Raw genomic sequence first — 19,466 nt, forward strand, 5'->3', positions numbered from 1 at the left:
CTATTGTTGCAGGTGATCGTCACACTTGTTCTAAATCCTTATTTTCATCCAAAATTTTAATGGGTTTTTTACTTTAATGATTGGTTTGAAAAAATTACGACAAAAATGACAAAATTTAGGCTTAATGACACATTTCTTATAAGGGTGTGAAAATCAAAACTAGGATATGAACGTGTGAGATCCCATATCGGTTGGAGGGAGGAATGTAACATTCCTTATAAGGGTATGAAAATCTCTTCCTAATAGACACGTTTTAAAACCGTAAGGCTGACGACGATATATAACGAGCTAAAGCGGACAATATCGGCTAGTGGTGAGCTTTGGCTTGAGTTGTTACAGGACCACTGTTCTAAGTCATAGTCACACTTGTTCCAAATCCTAATTTCCATCCAAAATTATAATAGTCAAAACCCACTAGTAGCAGATATTGTCCTCGGTTTTCCCTTTCGGGCTTTTCCTCAATATTTTTAAAACGTGTCAATGCTTCGTACATCTCTCCAACCGAGATGAGATCTCACAATCTAACTCCTCCGAGACCCAACATCTTCACTAGCACTAGTTCCTCTCTCAAATCGACGTGGGATCTCACAAAAATTGTAATGGGTAGGTCGGATAATTTAAGGTTAGAAATAAACACACCGAGTCGGAGTGTTGTTAGTATAAAGGGGAGGTAGAGACACCCAATTTTGTTATAAAGGAGGAAGGAAAGAAGAGATGAAATGTGAGAGAGAGAGAGAGAGAGAGAGAGAGAGAGAGAGAGAGAGAGAGAGAGAGAGAGAGAGAGAGAGAGAGAGAGAGAGAGAGAGAGAGAGAGAGAGAGAGAAGGTGCATGAAGAGCAAGATGGAGAAGCAGGGCACGTGCTGTGCTAACTCAATTCGGTTCAATTCAGATCTGTTGGGGTTTTTGAGTTAGTTCTTCATGTGCCCCTCTTCGCCATCAATGCTTCGTACATCTCTCCAACCGAGATGAGATCTCACAATCTAACTCCTCCGAGACCCAACATCTTCACTAGCACTAGTTCCTCTCTCAAATCGACGTGGGATCTCACAAAAATTGTAATGGGTAGGTCGGATAATTTAAGGTTAGAAATAAACACACCGAGTCGGAGTGTTGTTAGTATAAAGGGGAGGTAGAGACACCCAATTTTGTTATAAAGGAGGAAGGAAAGAAGAGATGAAATGTGAGAGAGAGAGAGAGAGAGAGAGAGAGAGAGAGAGAGAGAGAGAGAGAGAGAGAGAGAGAGAGAGAGAGAGAGAGAGAGAGAGAGAGAGAGAGAGAGAGAGAGAGAGAGAGAGAGAGAGAGAGAAGGTGCATGAAGAGCAAGATGGAGAAGCAGGGCACGTGCTGTGCTAACTCAATTCGGTTCAATTCAGATCTGTTGGGGTTTTTGAGTTAGTTCTTCATGTGCCCCTCTTCGCCATCAATGCTTCGTACATCTCTCCAACCGAGATGAGATCTCACAATCTAACTCCTCCGAGACCCAACATCTTCACTAGCACTAGTTCCTCTCTCAAATCGACGTGGGATCTCACAAAAATTGTAATGGGTAGGTCGGATAATTTAAGGTTAGAAATAAACACACCGAGTCGGAGTGTTGTTAGTATAAAGGGGAGGTAGAGACACCCAATTTTGTTATAAAGGAGGAAGGAAAGAAGAGATGAAATGTGAGAGAGAGAGAGAGAGAGAGAGAGAGAGAGAGAGAGAGAGAGAGAGAGAGAGAGAGAGAGAGAGAGAGAGAGAGAGAGAGAGAGAGAGAGAGAGAGAGAGAGAGAGAGAGAGAGAGAGAGAGAGAGAGAGAAGGTGCATGAAGAGCAAGATGGAGAAGCAGGGCACGTGCTGTGCTAACTCAATTCGGTTCAATTCAGATCTGTTGGGGTTTTTGAGTTAGTTCTTCATGTGCCCCTCTTCGCCATCGTGACCACTGCGCCTTAATTAATCAACCCTCTGCTGCTTCTGCTTCTTCATTGTTTTCAGGTCACCTTTCCCTTCTTTTTTTTTTTTTTTTTTTTTTTTTGTTTTAATCATTGAATCTCTGAAAGTTCTAGGTAAACAAGATGAACCCTTTGGGTTTTTAAGCATACTCATGTATAGATTGTAAATATAAGCCATATTTGAGACACTATTTTTGACAATTGGGCGAATTTATGCCATGGTTTGATGGTTTTGTTTTGTAGAGAGCTACAAATGTGCAATGTGGGTTCAAAAAGGCAGCTGAAATTGAAGTTCCAACATCATCTCTATGTCGATTCTAGTTTCCTTGTCCTGTTTTTTTTTTTTTTTTTTAGGATATCGAGGCTCAACTCTCGTTTGGGAACTTGTTAATCAAAATGAATTTGCACCGACTTGAAATGATAAAAAGTCGAATTCTATTTGTCTATAGATTTGTGAAGTTTCTTTGTCTTTGAATTGAAGTGGTAGCTGAGCCAAGTTGAGGGGAGAAAGAAAAAGGGAAAATCAACCACAAGAACGTGAATCTACCCAAGGTACTCACTTGAAAAAGATCACTTCAATGATTTATAAGTGAAGTTTTTTAACGGAGTTAATAGGAAATAGCTTTGTCTCAACGTCAGAATCTCCTTTTTGCCTTCAAATCTGAATCGATAAGATGATCATTCTAAGCTATCGCGCACAAAGGAGACTAGAAAGATGTTTTATCTTGAACTTTGTCTGTTCATGTCCTATTTAAAAAGTTTAAGCTATGCAAAGGTAGAAATAGAGACATATTTGACATAGTTGGTTGTATTAACTAGGAATGAATTAACAATATCACAATGAATAAACATGTCTTTACCTAATTAGTTGAGATAGTATAACTTGGGCGATCTTCAATACCTCGTGTGGTTATGAAATCTTTCGTATTAATCTTTCGATCTTCAATAACTTTGGCAAATCCTATTAATCTTTCGTATCTCTTGTGGTTATGATAGAGTCGACCTTATTTACCTCGTGTCGAACAAATGCATTCATCATACTTTTTCAAATTGTGTCATGCCAATTGGGTCCGAGCCAATAACTTCACATAAACATTTTCTTCAATAGATCATCTAAATTCATGTCTCGTATAAAAGTGATACAAGCCACTGCAAAGACTTGTTTTTCTCTCCTAAGAAGTCGAAAATTCATCCAGAATTAAAAAAAAAAAAAAAAAAAAAAAAAAAAAAAAAAAAAAAAAAAAAAAGCTCATGCTTATAGATCTTAAGTCATCAAGCTTAAACTTTGGGATGACATTGAGCATGACTTGACAAATTCTCCAATCAGAAATATTATTGCTTATTCGTAATGAAATGGATGGCCCTCACACCTTGAATTGGTATTTTCAATACACGAGCATTGAATTTGTTGATGAAACTCACAGGGAAAATGACATAAAATCAAGCATTATATATTCACAAAATGAACAAGAAAATCAGGTCAAACTATGCGACATAATTACAAGTTACATAATGGTTAATGTGGGGGGGAAAAGTAAAACCAATAAAATTCAACACTGATAGGATATGGGCGCATCGAATCTCCAGAATTTCAGGAGAACCAAACACGCCCATATACACTGGCTTAGATGACGAACGTGAGTTAACAAAAAAAAAAAAAAAAAAAAAAAAAAAAAAAAAAAAATGTTGATAGCCTTTTACAAATTGAACGATGAACACACAAGAAGAGAGGATGAACAATGGAAATATTTACAGCAACCTAAACTATACAACAGATTTATTTGCCAAAGCCCCAATAAATATGACGGATTTTTTTTTCTTCCTGATCAGCTGTGAACCCTGTACACCAGAGGCCAATAAATTTATAGCTTACACTGTTGATGACGAAGGGAGGTTTCGACGCAAAGAATAGGGCAGCTCAGCATATCATCGAATCGCACTTGGCGATAATAATCAATATGAGCACTGCACAGACAACTCGTTATAAAATCGATGCGCACACGCAACTTCGATGTCCAACCAGGAACTCAGGGAAATCAATCTCATCTTCCTCGAGAGTTGTCATCTGCATAAATAGATACACAAGCATCTACAGCTCCGGCAGCAAGCAGGCCCTCGTATGGGTGAAAGGTGAGGCAGCTTACAGAGCCAATCTTCTGGGGCATGAAGGTAGGGTGGTATCTAATGGTGCCCAGTTGATCGCCATCTAGGCTGAAAACCTTAATTAGCTGTTTAGCTGAGCCACTAGCTAAGATAGGAGCATGTCTATGAACGGCTAATGCTGTAAGTGAACCTCTGTGGGCATCGATGGTTAGATATCTATCTCTGAGATTTCTGATATCCAGAAACTGAATATCACCAGCCTGAGACGCACTGACAATCTGGAGTAGAGTACATGGTAAGAAGCATTAACAAATACACTTCATCGATAGGATACTGATATTGTAGTAGCAACAGCCAAGAAAATTTATCACCTTTGACGAATCAAGCCCAGGTTGAAAGCCAATCCCGACAACTTTTTCTACTTTTTGAACATGTGGGCGCATTGTGCAGACAGGCCTACGAATCGAGGAAAAAAAAAAGGTTGTAGAAGGCATGAACAAAGGCAAATATGCATTAAATATAAAACGAGAAAATAAAAATTTCAGGAACATTCTAAGTATATTTCTTGGGTTTCTGACAGAAACTTCACGATGAAACAATAAAGAGATACGAGAGAAAATGAAGGCAGCTTAAAGAAAGGGTGCTCCCTTGGACTTACAAAATAATACACAACGCTGGGTTCGGGGTTCAATGTAACGATTTCACAAGTACAGATCTTATTGTGACAACTTCACAGCATATTCAGTGAAACATCATAAACATAAACGATAAGGAAAATTAGGTTCACTACATTTAGAATAACGAATCATTCAATTTGTTTCGAACATCTATTTATTTCATGAGCTTTCTTATAATTTGTATTCCCGTTGCTCAGTGGATGGTAGAAAATCACAAAGCCCACTGAGTTCTTTATTTGACCCCTAAAGCACAACACTAAATAATGTTTCATGTATTGTTGGAGGAAATTAGGCTGCAAGCAGATCATGAGAAGCTTAACCAACATTGGCTTTATTCAAACAAAGGCATCAAGAAAAAATATGCATATGCTTACGTTTCAGAAGTGCGAACATCATAAAGCTTAACAGAACCATCTAAGAAACCAGCTGCAAGCTGACCCCCATGAACTTGAGAAGCAGACTGCGAAGACAAAGAGTTCTTTAAATATATATATATCTATATATAGGCCATCTCATTCTACCAATTGTTAGTTCATGGGACTAAGAATTCAAAACTAGAACTAACAATCTCAAAACCTAAAGCAAAATATATCAAGAGGCGGAGAAAATCACCCAGAAAAAAACTGAATTTATTTTATTTTTTAAATGTTTTGTGTTCGCATTAATAAGGTAAAGGCAACAATATCTAACACTTGCTCCAATCATTTTTCAGATGGGCACCTCAACTTGCCTCTGATAACATTATTAGGATACTAGAATAAACGCAAAAAATCCATACAATTGGGAATTCTTTTGAGACTGGCAACAACTCTCAAAAGAATTCCCAATCTATTTCTAAAACATATGGGATTGGGGCTTCAAACCTCTTGATCGATGATATTGGTTTAACTTGTTGAGTTATACTCAAGTTGGCCCAATCAATCACAAAGTGGTGCAGAAGAAATAGGATGATAAACTATGTTTATAAGCAGCTGACTCAAAATAGGAGTAACCTGCTACTTCCTATATTATTGGGAAGAGGTGAAACTCACCAATGCTGAGATGCTGCAATCTGATGATGAAGGAATAGATTTAACAAGCTGCTCCTTATCTAGGTCCCAAAGCATAATAGACGATACCTCACCAGAAGCATACTGCAAATCACGTAACAAAAGACAAAGACCTTCAGTATTATACAAGCAAGAAACAATAAATATTTTCTTCTCTTCTCGCTTCTCTGAGTTTTCAGGGAAGAGGGGGAGGATATAACCAGACTAAATACATACCAGATATCCAGACTGTTGTTGCCAGTCCACAACAGCATTTATACTACGAACCCCAGGTTTGTGCCCCTGGATTGCAGAGAATGCAGTTACAAGCTTCTGTTTGCCCTTCACAGTGTAATCTTTCCAAATACGAATACTTCCATCACCTAAAGGATAAGGGAAAAATTGAAGTAAGGCACACTAATGAGTGTTAAATGAACACGAACACCACAAAAATTAATAGAAAAAAATACAGTAAGAAGAAAACTTACATGATGCAGCCAAAAGCAAGCTGTCATCAAGCTCATTCACAAGACAGAGTTTCGAAATTCCTTTGTCAGGAAAATCATGGTTATCAAAACTGTTGAGAAGAGCAGGTTCTTCATAATTCCAGACCCTGGAGAGACAAGCCAAGAAAGTTACAGGGTAATAACCAATGGAACAAGGTTAGGGGAAAGCTTTGAACAACAAATGAACCATACTTGTTTCAATATGTGCACAGTAGTGTGACCAAAACTAACTTCCAAATCAACAATAGTCTCCAAAAACATAATCGTAACAACAGACGGATGCTAGAGCTAGACACTAAAGGTTTTACAACAACAGACTTGGAAATTTCCCATGAGTCGCAACACAATCTACTGGAAATATACAGCAAGAAATGAATACAAGAAAGCACCCATACCTAATTCGTTCATTCTCATCAGCAGCAACAACGATGGGAGAGAATGGTTGCAGCAATAATGTTTTTGTACCCATTTCGAACTTTGTATCCCAGCTAGCAATTGGATTATCGTTCAGCTTACTAACAGCTGATGAAAAAAAGGATAGCGAAGACAAAATAGAGATCTATCAAATTCAATGATGAGAAGACTAAATATCATGAATAAAAATAAAATTGAAGAGGTTTACGAGAATGTTGGCATTTGGCAATGCGTTCAAGGACAAATTTCTCCCTCTCCTCTCTTCTAGTAAATATTTCTTCTCCATTATCAGCAGGAGTGAGAAGAGGCTTTGAGAAATGCCCACAGCTCCAGTTATAGATTGTTGATTGTGGAAGAAAACTGCGTTCAGATGTTCCTGAAGTTCCGCCTGAGCCCCATAATGGATCTGCTAACCCCGAATCAGGAGAATTCATTAGCTGAGGCCGGAACTCTAACGAGCAAACTCTTCGCATGCCCGTCAAGTAACTTGGTCTGGGAGGGCTGACTGGAGGAGTTCGGAAAGTTAAAGGCAAATGACCTGACATAGAAGAAAATGGAGACAAAGTTACGATATAAGCACCATGCACTAAGCTCAGTAGAGAGAGAGCAGCAACACAGGAGAAATAATGAACATTCAAAGTAATCAAAGCACTGATGACAGAGTTTCTGAAAATTGCACTGCAATGGTAATAATGCACAACCAAAAATAATAAACATACCTCCATTCATATCAAACCATGAAGATGAACGAGCTAGTCCAGCAAAACTAGGTGGCTGAGATGCTGCTGTCCCATCAGTAGGTTTGATACTGCTACTACTGGGCTTTACAGGTTTTGTTACCACTTGTTCAATACCAATAATAGACAACACCCGCCTACCAAGGCTCGCAATGCGAGGAGATGGGTCATTGGCTAAAGTACACATAGTCAAAACACATTGTGAATACAATGCATTATTTAGAGGTTTGGGCCTCGAATGATTAACGGCTCCATTGCTCACTGTATCTTCATGTAAAACTCCTGAATCTGAATGCTGTGATGAATCATCTGAAAGTGGTGATCCATGCATCATTCCGGTGTTAGCAAGAGGACTACTGGTGGAAACCCTTCCTTCTCTAACTAAAGTGGAGTTCTCATTTCCAAATCTCAACAATGGACCAATTTGAGAGGAAACAATGCTTGCATGAGGCATGTGCTGATTTGAATTGGTATAGGTAGTGCCCGAACTTCTTATATGAGCCAAAGAGGGTAGAGAACTTAATAAAGAATTACAATGGGGCTTCCAATATGCTGCAGCAATGGACTTAAGGTGCTTGTTGTGGCCAAAAGCAAAGCGAGCAAGCGCTATAAAAACATAACATTTAATCAGGAGAAAGAAAACCTATGGTGAAAGAATAAAACAAAGAGACGCAGCCTTAATCCCACAATTTGGACGTTGCAGTGTGTGTACTCTAATACAGTATACATTCTCAATTAAAGTTCAAACCAGAAACCCATAGGTTAGAGCATACAATATATGCCCACTAAATACATACAGTAAAGATGTAAGCATCAAAGTCAGTTTGTAATCTATATCATAAATAAGCTAAACTAATCGTATCTGACTCGCACCAAAAGAAAAAGAAGGATATATATATATATATATATATATATATATATTACACACCAATCATTCAACAAGTGCAAACTACAAAGGTACAAAAATCTATAACGGGTAGTGGCTGATTCCTACAATTGGTTCAACCCAATTCTCTTAATTTTAAATAAGAAATAAAATTCATTCATGATACATTTACAAAACAGAAGGGAAAAAAATCAGTGTCTTCCAAAATTTTCAACCTAATTCTCATGCGAACAGCACTAGCAATAGAATTCCAATTAACCACCCAGAGGCAGCAAAAGTATACGCAGAAAATAAGGGGAATTAACTCATACCAACAGCAACCTCAGCCCTAACAAGTGGGCTTCCATCTGAAACAACACTCAAGAGACTTCCAACAATACTGGTTTCAGCCCTAGACTTTTCATCATCATCAACAACACCATCTCTAGACGAGTCACTCCCTACATCAAGTAGAGTACCAAGTGCAAAAACTGCTGAAGCCCTAACCTGAAACGGAAATCTACATTGAGATATACACTTATAGCCGAAGTGTACATATTACACATCCAAGATTATGCATAGAGTGAAGAAGGTAAATTATGAACCTCTGGTTGGGGCTCGGTTAATAAAGAATTAAAGACAGCAGGGGCATCAGCCTGTAATCCTATGATTTGAGCATCTATATAGTCTTCCCACAGTTTTCCAAGACAAAGACAAAGCCATTGAAGAAATAGCGGCTCAGTTTGTCCATCATTTGGTGTTGAACTCCGAAGATGCTTCAAACAGACGTGGATTAAATTAGCTTCTAAATTAGCTTCGATGCATGCTTCCTGGCCTCGCCTGTGTCCATCAACAATTACAGCTAAAACAAAAGCAGCCATTGCACGCTGTTCTGGGTAAGCTTCCAAGCTATCAAGAAAGCGGATGAAATACGTATGGCCACCATCCTTTACTAAATCAACCTGGCAAGACTGCCATTCCAGAAGAGTCATAGTTACCACACAAAGGTAAAACATTTGCCCACAAGAAAGGTGGAGAACAATTAAAAAAAAGAAAATCTAGAGAGAGATTCGAGGGGAGAAAACAGCATGAAAGAACTTTCTGAATGAAGTAACAGCTAAAAGTCACCAATAGACCAACTTCTCACTAAATAACAGAGATAGTCAGAAAAGCAATACTTACATAAGCTTCAAAGAAAGATCAAGGCTAAGAGTATTAAGAAACTAAAAATCAACAACCTGAACAACGTATACTTATATCAAGAACTACCATATATGCCCTCTAAAAAGACTTGAACTTCAAAAGAGCCATGTCGTATGTTGTTGTTTCAAAAGTACCCCTGTTGATTGTGATCTTTGAAACCATAATGACTATTCCATAAATAACTTTAGTCATAAATGTTTTGAAACTCCTATTACTCCAATCTTTATGCTTAACTGTTTGGTATTTGTCAACAACTATGATGATGAAAATTAGGCAAGTGTTGGACTTTTGACATATTTATGAGTAGCTTTGAAAGTTTTACAAGGGAGGATATGGTTGGGTGGGTTTGACTATGAAGAAAACCGCAATCAAATGGGTCTACAAACTAAGATGTTGATAACGAATCTTCAAAGACAATTTCAAAAGAAAAGAAACTCTATACATCAGCATTAACCAAGACACATTGGCATTGTGATTACAGTAAGAACAAGAAAAAAATAAAAAGAACGGATATTTAGATATTAGTAATTCTACCCAGAAACAAAAACATTAGACAGGAGAACTAATAAGATAAAAAAGAAAGTAAAGATACCATTGACACGAAACAAAACTCCCATCACAACATTACAGGAAAGAGAAAGTGAAAAACATGGATATGCACAAGAAATGCATTATGACATACATGCATGCATGCATACGTACATACAGACATAATTGATAGGCCAATTTTTTTTTGTATCTTATGTTTCCGAAACTATTTAAGTGAAACAAAATCAATATTAGTAACCATAGATTATATACAAAATCACAAGGGGAAGATAATATTAGGGTACCCTCCCAAGAAAGAAAACAACAATTGCATATATGCATGTGGTATATGAAAATATTATCGGTAATAAAATATGCAATTGATCACTACTTAAGTAAGAAAGAAAATATTATCAGTAAAGAAAGATTATATATAAAATCACATGGCAAATATACCTCCCAAGAAAAAACAACAAGAATTGCACATACGCATGCAGTATGCCACCAAAAAAGAGAACAATTACAAAACTCCGTAAGGAGCTCCAAGACAAAGCAATAAAAGAAACAACCTTGAATGATAAAGAGATCCTAGTTAGCCCATCAAAAGCCAGCCATCTTTCAAGCCACAGTTGCAAAAGAATGACTTAACTATATTATATACCTTATCTAGGGCCAGAATCTTTGTCCATATAAAAACCAGAATTTGTCGCAGCTCGGGTGTTGTTGTCTGCAGAAGCTTTAGAACATATGGGAATATTCCAACGGACAAGGCCTAGAGAATGAATTTATCCTATTAGCAACCAACAACAATTGCCCCTGAGAGGGGAAGTATGAAAAAGGAGAAGACACAAATGACGCAGTAATGATAGACAAAGTCTCGAGTAAGGCTACCAGATCAACAGCCCAAGGCCCCATATCAAGGAATCTACCAAGAAGAACCAGCGCCCTGAATCGATGTCCTTGGCTGAGTAAAACCTATGACAAAGGTCACTCTGCTGTAATTAATTATACACAATTAAAAAGAAAGAAAAAATGCTCTCTATGGAAGACGAGGTTACTCAATGGAGATAGATGAAATCGAAAGCTACTGCATACATTGAAAAGGGGATCTAATTAAGGAAAGCAAGTGAACAATGAAAAAGAAATTGGTCAGGGAAAAACATTGCATTGGTTCCACACAATATTGATGGCAGCATTAACACAGCAGAAAAAGCTTAACATAAGAAGGAACAGATTTAGATATGGATGAATCATTAAACATGAAGCATTACTTTGGCAATCACTCTCTTGTGCTAAAATCAAGTACTCAACATAGGCAGTCAAAATAAAGCATGGAAAAGTACGGTGAGACAACATTTTCGGTACAAGTGCAAACAAGATCAGAGCAAGAGAAGGAAACTTTAAGGCACTGTTCAAATACAAGCTCCAAGACAGTATCCATTCACATTGACAGGTTGTATCACTGTTCATCAACCCACTCCCAACTATGCGGTCGAGAAAGACAGATGCGTTACAGTGATGGAATAGAGAACAGGACAATGTACAGCAGCTATCCAGACAAAATGCTAACATTCAGAAGTAAAGGCAGCTCAGAAACTAAAAGAAAGCATGCAAATAATAAAAAAGTACAGCAAAATTCACAATCATAATCAATAAAAGATAAGTATCCAAAAGAGAAAGAGGGGCTTTTTGTACCTGAAGGACAATGGGCAGCTGTTCTGGAGGTTTCTTATTTTCAGATCCATGATCAAGCCATACCTCAAAAGCTGTCAACTGTTCGGTGAAAAATGGACTTGGCTGGAACATTACACAGAAGAAATTTTTAATTCAATATCTAATAGATATTTTTTTAACCATAAAATTTTGAAATGAATAAAAGAATTAAAAACATGTACGAATAGTTTTAAATAATATCCCTTCAGCGTTGAAAACACAGGACCTATTTTGGGTCCATTTCCCAACTATTTCAAAAAATGTAGCTCAGTGAATTGGATTGTCCAAACTTGATTGAAAGTAAGTGGAGGGGACATTTGGTCGATGAGGTTGTAGCTTTTAAGTTGATGGGTTTAATGACTTATTTAATATTAAGGCTGCTAGAAGATAAACATAGCGGACTAAGAAAGGCTAAGAGGAATGAGGATATGGAACTTGCATCCGTTGTGATACTCTCGAGCCTTCACCCAAAACCAAACAAAGGTTGGGAGAAGCTTAGCAGAAAGAACTTAGCAAATAAATTTGGAAGCAAAAGTGCACCCGGAAAATATTAAATTTTCATCCGGCCAGCTCGCCTTCGTGAACTAATTACAACATAAAAGTCACAGAATAGATGCCCCAAGTTGACCTTGAATCCTTCTCGTTGCTCCCATTATTTGTTGGAATGGGCCATCTTTTGGAAGAAAACTGGAAGCTCACTATGGGAAATTTTCAACTCTTATGGGTTACTTTTTACTTTAGTTGCTATATGGCCACCCTTTTAAGGTAATATCTAAGGAGCTTAGAATGATTGCTATCAACGATACTTTGGATAAGGAGATTAGAATGATTGCTCTCAAATCGATACTATGGAACATGTAGAAAGAAATTTAAAAAAAAAAAACATTATTTCCATAGGAAGTAAGAAGATCGGAGAGGTGTATGAATCAGAAAAATTTTATGTTTCCCTTTGAATTTGTACTATGTAGCAATATAGGTATATAATTTAGCATCTACACGCCCTCCCATTATGATTAACTAAAATTGGGGTAGAATTTTGTGAGTTCCATTGAAGAGCTTGATCTTGTTTGTAATTTACTGTAAATTAGTTCTTACCGAGTAACTTTCAGGGGTAAATAAAAATAGGTTTCTTGCTTTAAGACAAACATTTTTGTGTTACAAGGAACCGTTAATATAATAAAAACACCTGTCAAGAAAAACTAACCTGAAACTCCAAGTTAGGGTCTTCAACCAATGCTGGAAGTTGAGAAAGACAAATCTCGGCAGCCATGTCCCACGCATCCCTGAAAGAAGCAGGCACATCCACAATAGAGTCAATAAACCAATTGAACACTGAAAGACCTAACTATCAAGGTTGCTCGAACTCTACCACATATGATGCTGATGGGTTGAAGGTAACATTGGATGTGAAATTGGTGAACAATTTGCAGACCGCATAATCCGCTCAGCAAGCAAAAAATTTCTAAATAGACTGGCAACTAACAAATCCTGTCTGAACAACCTTTGAAATAGATCTGCACCAAAATAACATAGAAGCAATGACAAGAAAGAAAAAGGACAGCATTGGTAAAGTAAATCTGAAAGCTACCATGTGGAAGAACATTCCAGGCAATTGTATCAGTGACAGCTGTGAAAATCCAATTCAATTCCCCAAGAAGTGTCTTTCGATCAGTTTGCCGGCCAGGTATTTTATCTATCAGTGAATCATCAAGAGACTCACGAAGCAATGAACGTTTGCAAAACCTAAGGGATAAGATCCCATGATAAGAGAATGTTCAGAAAACAGAAAAATATAGAAAATTGATTAAAAACAGAAAATATTTTTTTTATGCAGGGGAGGGATAGAGTTTAAGCCCAAAAAAAAAAGGAAGAAGTCCCACTATAGCAAGGGACTTCAATCAAGTACAACGAGACCTGACGTATAATTACAAAAAGATTTTTTTTGTCAACGCTTTAAGAGAAACATAGAACCTAATGAGGACCAAACACACCAAGGACCCGACTCCAAAGCTCTAACGTTTTATTGTTTCTTTCCCCCCAAAGACCAAATAATAAAGCACAAACTCCAACTTACCTAAGAAACCTCCCTTAATCATAAAAAGGAGAGTGACAGAGGAACTCCTCATCATCACTCTGTCATCTCTGTGTCTAGCAAGTTGGACATCAAACGGAGCACAAAAGTAATTCTAAAAACCCCGAGTAAATTTGCAACTCCAACGGATATGATCCATGTCTTCCTTCGCTTTCCAACAAAGGATACAACAAAACGGTCCTATCCAGGAGGACAACATCCTCAAAAGCCTATCAAGAATAAAAACTTTTCCTTGGATAGCATGTCCAGTAAAAACCTAACCTTTCTTTGGAATTTTCACCTTCCAACGAGAAGGAAAAAAGCTCACTACATGGAGAAGGGTTCAGCAAGAAATGATAAAAAGAGCTACAAGAAAATTTACTAGAATGGCCAAGACTCCAAAGACGAAACTCCCTTCTCCACAATCTAAACTCAGCCTCTCCAATAAAAGAAAAGAGTCATGATCTCCATTATTTCTCTATCGAACAAATAATGAAAAAAAACCCAAGTGATAATGAGTGAGAGCTTTCAAGATGAAAAACTTCAGCCACTAAACGGTTTTTCACAGAACTCAGGTGGCACGAACATAATAGAATATAGAAACATAGATGAAAAACCATCCAATCCTTAATATCCTTCAACTTCTATACATTTGAATTTGAACTCAAACTTCTTATGTACCTTTTATCTTTAGCTATTTTCCATTGTAATATATCAGATTCTAGAACACCCAACTGGTCGAGATAGGTCATGTAGTTGAATCAGAACCTAATAATTCTCAAATTTGTGAATTTTAAACCTAATCTTCAACAATTAAGTCATAAAGAACTTTTTCTGAGTTTCATAAACAAAGTGACAGAAACCAGTCTACAGCTAAAATTCAAAGACACTTGTGTATATAAAGGTGCATTGGTCAAGATAAATGAATGAGAATAAGTTCACCATCTCAAGGCCATCTTGATTGGTGTTGTAAGGCAAGAGGTAAAAACATCGGCAGGAAATTCAGCTCTTTGCGGAAGAGTTTCATGCGATTCACATGCTGCAAGCAAAATGCAATCCCTTGTTGATCCAGAGGGATCGTGAAGCTATAAAAAAAAAAACGATACTTATGTAATTAAGAGTATGAACATCATTTATCTTATAAAAAAAATTGAAAATAGTGCTCCTGATGATGAAATATTAGTACCGACAAAATAAATAAAAATGAAAACATAGTTGACAGTAAGTACCTCAGTGAAGGCATTGACTATCATCCCAGCAGCAGAACAGTCAAACACGTAAATGGAAGGTGTCTTCAACCACGAGTCCAGATCACTAATAGGTAAGGGGATATACTGGGTATAACTCTGCACCACAAAAAACTGTGAGAATAAGACAATAACAGGCATTAACAGACGAGTATAATATTCATTACAGACCTTGTTGAAAAGCCATATTTCACCACTAGCAGTTGGCTTTGGAACACCATGTCCATTATAATGAAATAGAACCCTTTCAGTTTTTGCATACTTGCGACATGTACTACAGAGCTTTTTTACCTCTTCTACAGTGGGATCCAGCTGAACTTTATAGCGAGCCTACACACACATCATCAAGTAAGGATATAGACCAAAAATACAACAAATCATACAAAGTTCTGGGCATAATGGTCTTCACCCTTGGTTGCCACCTCTCATACTGTACACTCAATGTTTTTCCAATAGATTCAAGTGCTTTTTGGGGTGCCATAGAAAATGGATCTGCAACAAGATAAAACATTTTAACAGACCTAAAAGATAACTTTAAAGATGATAAAGAGCATAAGTTTAACTGGAACCAGAACTGAAATGTGAATCCCAATTCCCATCACAAAAAATTTATATCCTCTCCTTTCTAAGTAATCAAATGCATTGATATGGAACTAACACATCAACAGCAGTCAGAAAGATGGTGCAAAGTCAGACCTAAGAGCGTTAGTAAAAATGAGACATAAAAGAGCTGAGTTGAAATTGGGGAAGACAATTGCACATGGAGACGCCATGCCTAATAATGAGGCAAGGTCCACCCACTGAAGGTCTGATTTCAGGAAACAGTGTTAGTTTTAAACTCCAAAGTATTTACCATCTCCATCACAAGCTCTAGTATTGGATTATGCAGATTTCAAACAAAACTGCCATCAACATTTACTACTTCAGTGAAAATAAATTTAAGAGAAAACCAAAATATAACAAATATCAAATAGACAAAAGAAATTGAATTTGCAGTTATATGAAGATATGATGCAATATTACATGGTGTAATGCAATAAGAGTACAGAATAAATAAATAAATATGTATCTATGTTTGTATGGTTTATATACGCCAATATTCAGCTTCAACAATACAAATTTATATTTGGTACCATACTATTGTCACAATAAAAGGATATTTCTGCATCTTCATCGTGTTCATATTCAACATTTCATGCATACAAGATAAACCTCATAAATTCCAGAGAAAAAATGTGCAACAAAAACAATTAATGAACATTTATAACATCCTTGGGAGCCTGGAAAACATTATAACCCGATTGGACTTATTTATTGGTAAGATCCACGTCTTTGACAGAACTTCTGAGCATAACAACTGGAAAGATATATGTAATTGGTTGGTTAAACAAAATTATCATTAAAATGAAGTAAAATATGAGAATCACAGGAAACTCAAACAGAAGAACTAGTCCAAGAGAAACAGTAATGATGTAAAATACACACCTATCCAGCACTCCATTCGGGCGCAAGGAGATATCTTAATAACATCAGGTGGATCAACACTAATGTTTAAACATAATACTAGAGCTACACATCCCGTCTTCATCTGCACAAAAAGGTATCAGTTAAAATATCTAGATAATTTCATAATTGTACAAGTACTTCAAAGGATAAAAAGGAAAATAAAAATAAAGGAACTAGTAAACATGTACTGCAAAGAGTCGAGCAATACTTCCAAGTTCCTAAAGAGCTAAACGCTTCGATGTTACAATTGTTGATGATGGTTTCAAACTAAATTGCTGGAACAGAAAGACCAGAAAGAAACTAGCCTATAAACCTACATTGTCCAGCATCAACGTGGAGAAAAAAAAAAGCCACCTCAAAGACGTTGCTCCATACATCAAAAGATGCAAGAAAAAAAGACGCACCAATAAAATCTAATTCCACTACATGGTTGCCGGTCAGATACTTCTGGTTCATAAATCCAGATAAAATCTATATTTCCTGTGTACTACATCCAAAAAGATCCATCTATACGTCCATACCATACTAATAAACATTTAGTACATATTCAACTATGTCCACGTATCTTTCTTCAAGAGGTTATCCCAAAAATGTAAAACAGAGTATCGCTCTCTTTTCTTTTATACTTCTTTGTTGAATCAGCACTGCCTACCTGGCAATTAAGTAATGTGTTACCTTCCAAATTAATTTGATCAAGCTTTTAAATATTGAACTTCCAAATTTTGGTTTCATCCTATTAATAAACAATCAAATCTTTGCAGACAGTGTTATAAAGCTTTATGTTTTGGACCAAGGTTAAAAATAAGAATTAACAGACCCCTGAAGCAGAAGTAAGGACGTGTCATGTGCATAAACTCCATTTCACAAAGACTTCACTGTCCAAAAGCTCAAAATGTGTGTGGGGCAAGTGAATGTGTGCGTGTGTGGTGGTGGTGGTGGACTGTTCCACCTCAGTTCTCCAAGAGAATTTGACTCAATTCTGGACTAATAAGGTATAGAGGATTCAGTTGACACTCTAGCGCTTAAAAGAATCATGATCATTCTGGAGTCTCTGTGGTAATAATGAAATAAAAACTATATTGGAATTTTCGTACAAAAAACCCACTTCACAGCAAAAAAAATTTAAAAATTTTAAAAAGTTATATTTCTATGAGGATTGGTGTTGTATCAGAGATGATAATCTTCATTTCATGTGAGTTATACTAACCGTATCCATATGCATTATCTACCCACTGTGCATAACTCGATCAAGCTCATATTCCGATTATACCTAGATAAATCCCCTTTTCCCTGACACGTAATTGGGTGCAAGGATATATAGGGATTTCCGTAAGAAATTTAGATAGCTCTATAGACCGCAACAATCGTATCTACGAAAGGTAGCAGAAGTGAACAATGGAGCACGAATTCTAACATAATAAGCTAGTGACATCCCGATAAAGAAAATGGAAACGGTCGACCGTGCATCCAGTCATTACAGACAATAAAATGCTCAGAAAACGGGAAGAGCAAAAATGTTTCATGATACGGAAACAATAAATGGCTTACTCGGTCTTTAGGTCTCCATTTAGAGACCAATCCGCTATCAGATGGGCCGGCAGGCAGACAAGCCTCAAACGCATCGTGTCGAAGCTCACAAAACACTATAGTCTGCGGCAAGTAAACCATGGTTGTGGCAGTACTGATAGCAGCATTGCCATAACTACTACTCGCAGCATCGGAATCTCTTCTGAGCGAAACTAAATCCCCATCGTCATCGTGGTTGGAAGTACAGTCATCCACGTGATTAGAGGAGACCACGGCCAACGAAGATTGCGAAATCCGAGAGGCCATCAAATCCCCCAATGCCATCCAAATCCAAAACCCTCGAAACACGAAAACCAATCTGGAAACGCCCAATCAATCAACGTTGCCCTAATCGTACTACGACCACACCCCGTCCTCCTCCCAAACGGATAACGAAAACCATAAGGTTGCTGAAGACGCCTTTTCTGGATCGGCTGAAAATCAGCAAGAGAGCGAGAGAGAGAGAGAGATAGAGAGAACACACGGGAATCTGAAACTAATCGACGAAGCCGCTTAACCAGCGGCGCGTGGGGATTCGGCGGAGAAATGAGAGAGAATCCAGCTCGTAAAACCCTAGGAAACCCAGAGATGAGGCCTGTGGTAGTTCTGGTTTTTGATAACCCTAGGTGGTGAAGAAGAGAAGAGGATGGAGGCGCATAAAACAGTGGCGGCACCAACGGAAATAAAAAAAAAAAAAAACTCACCTCTTTTGCATTACGATTTTGTCAAACTCAAGTGAGAGAAACAGAAACAAAGAGGGAGTCTTTTTCTGCTTAGTTTGTTTTTTTTTTTTTTTTTTTTTTTTTTTACCCCACAAAAATAATTTTAAATATGGAAATATAATAAAATATAATAAAATAGAAGTAGGTTCAATGTTTTCTCCTTGATTAATTTCTTTAAGGATGTATTAAATATTTAATATATAGTAACTTATGACCATAATTATTCTAGTTTTTTAAATAATTAGGTTAAAATGTGGTAACAAGCGCGACGTGACCCGATCTGCATGCCCTAAAAACCCCAACAGTCGCTCCAAGCCCACACATAAGACTAGCCGTCTAGATCTCCGCCATTAATGTGTGTCATAGCTCAAGATTGACCATTTGAACCCTCATCATCTACATGCCCTCGAGCCTAACCCCTTGGGCCAAAGCTCATTCATGTCTAAGCCTTAACTGATATCCAACTGAATCACTTCTACTCTTGGTTCATGTGTGCCTCGACTTTACTCACGCTTAATTCGTATGATTTGGTCCTACCTCTGATATTGAGTTAGTCCGTTTTCAATCGATTCAATTGCTTTTTTGATTGGTTAAGCCACTTCTCCAACCAGTTACGTCATTTCTAGTCGGTTCAGTTCATATTTCGAT

At 37.3% G+C, this 19,466-nt stretch overlaps 1 protein-coding gene and 1 long non-coding RNA gene across 2 annotated transcripts; one reads left to right on the forward strand and one right to left on the reverse strand.

Annotated features, from left to right (window-relative positions):
* Positions 1-483: 483 nt before the first annotated feature.
* On the forward strand, positions 484-2,799 carry LOC111803168 (uncharacterized). The gene is made up of 2 exons (XR_002816350.2): positions 484-1,975; positions 2,176-2,799. It is a non-coding gene; the product is annotated as an uncharacterized LOC111803168 (long non-coding RNA).
* A 563-nt stretch (positions 2,800-3,362) lies between these two features.
* Positions 3,363-18,817, reverse strand: LOC111803579 (regulatory-associated protein of TOR 1). Its single transcript, XM_023688058.2, has 23 exons — positions 18,079-18,817; positions 16,510-16,612; positions 15,434-15,516; positions 15,196-15,354; positions 15,007-15,123; positions 14,720-14,862; positions 13,295-13,449; positions 13,076-13,220; positions 12,911-12,989; positions 11,689-11,790; positions 10,885-10,968; positions 10,655-10,765; positions 8,868-9,233; positions 8,595-8,769; positions 7,380-8,003; positions 6,869-7,198; positions 6,642-6,768; positions 6,229-6,353; positions 5,978-6,123; positions 5,744-5,845; positions 5,087-5,172; positions 4,407-4,491; positions 3,363-4,313 (listed from the first exon to the last, which is right to left on the reverse strand). Exons 1-23 carry the CDS (start codon positions 18,379-18,381, stop codon positions 3,975-3,977), a joined length of 4,089 nt encoding a protein of 1,362 aa, XP_023543826.1. The 5' UTR covers positions 18,382-18,817; the 3' UTR covers positions 3,363-3,974.
* Between the last annotated feature and the right edge of the window lie 649 nt (positions 18,818-19,466).

Source organism: Cucurbita pepo, chromosome 10 (assembly GCF_057944985.1).
Source record: "Cucurbita pepo subsp. pepo isolate OVF chromosome 10, ASM5794498v1, whole genome shotgun sequence".
Classification (NCBI taxonomy): domain Eukaryota; kingdom Viridiplantae; phylum Streptophyta; class Magnoliopsida; order Cucurbitales; family Cucurbitaceae; genus Cucurbita; species Cucurbita pepo.

Coding starts and splice junctions, on each gene's coding strand:
- LOC111803579 (XM_023688058.2), bottom strand. CDS start 18,381: ATGGCATTGGGGGATTTGATGGCCTCTCGGATTTCGCAATCTTCGTTG. Junction 11,791..12,910: donor ACCCTAACTTGGAGTTTCAG/GTTAGTTTTTCT, acceptor GTAATGTTCCAG/CCAAGTCCATTTTTCACCGA. Junction 8,004..8,594: donor TAGGGCTGAGGTTGCTGTTG/GTATGAGTTAAT, acceptor ATGTTTTTATAG/CGCTTGCTCGCTTTGCTTTT.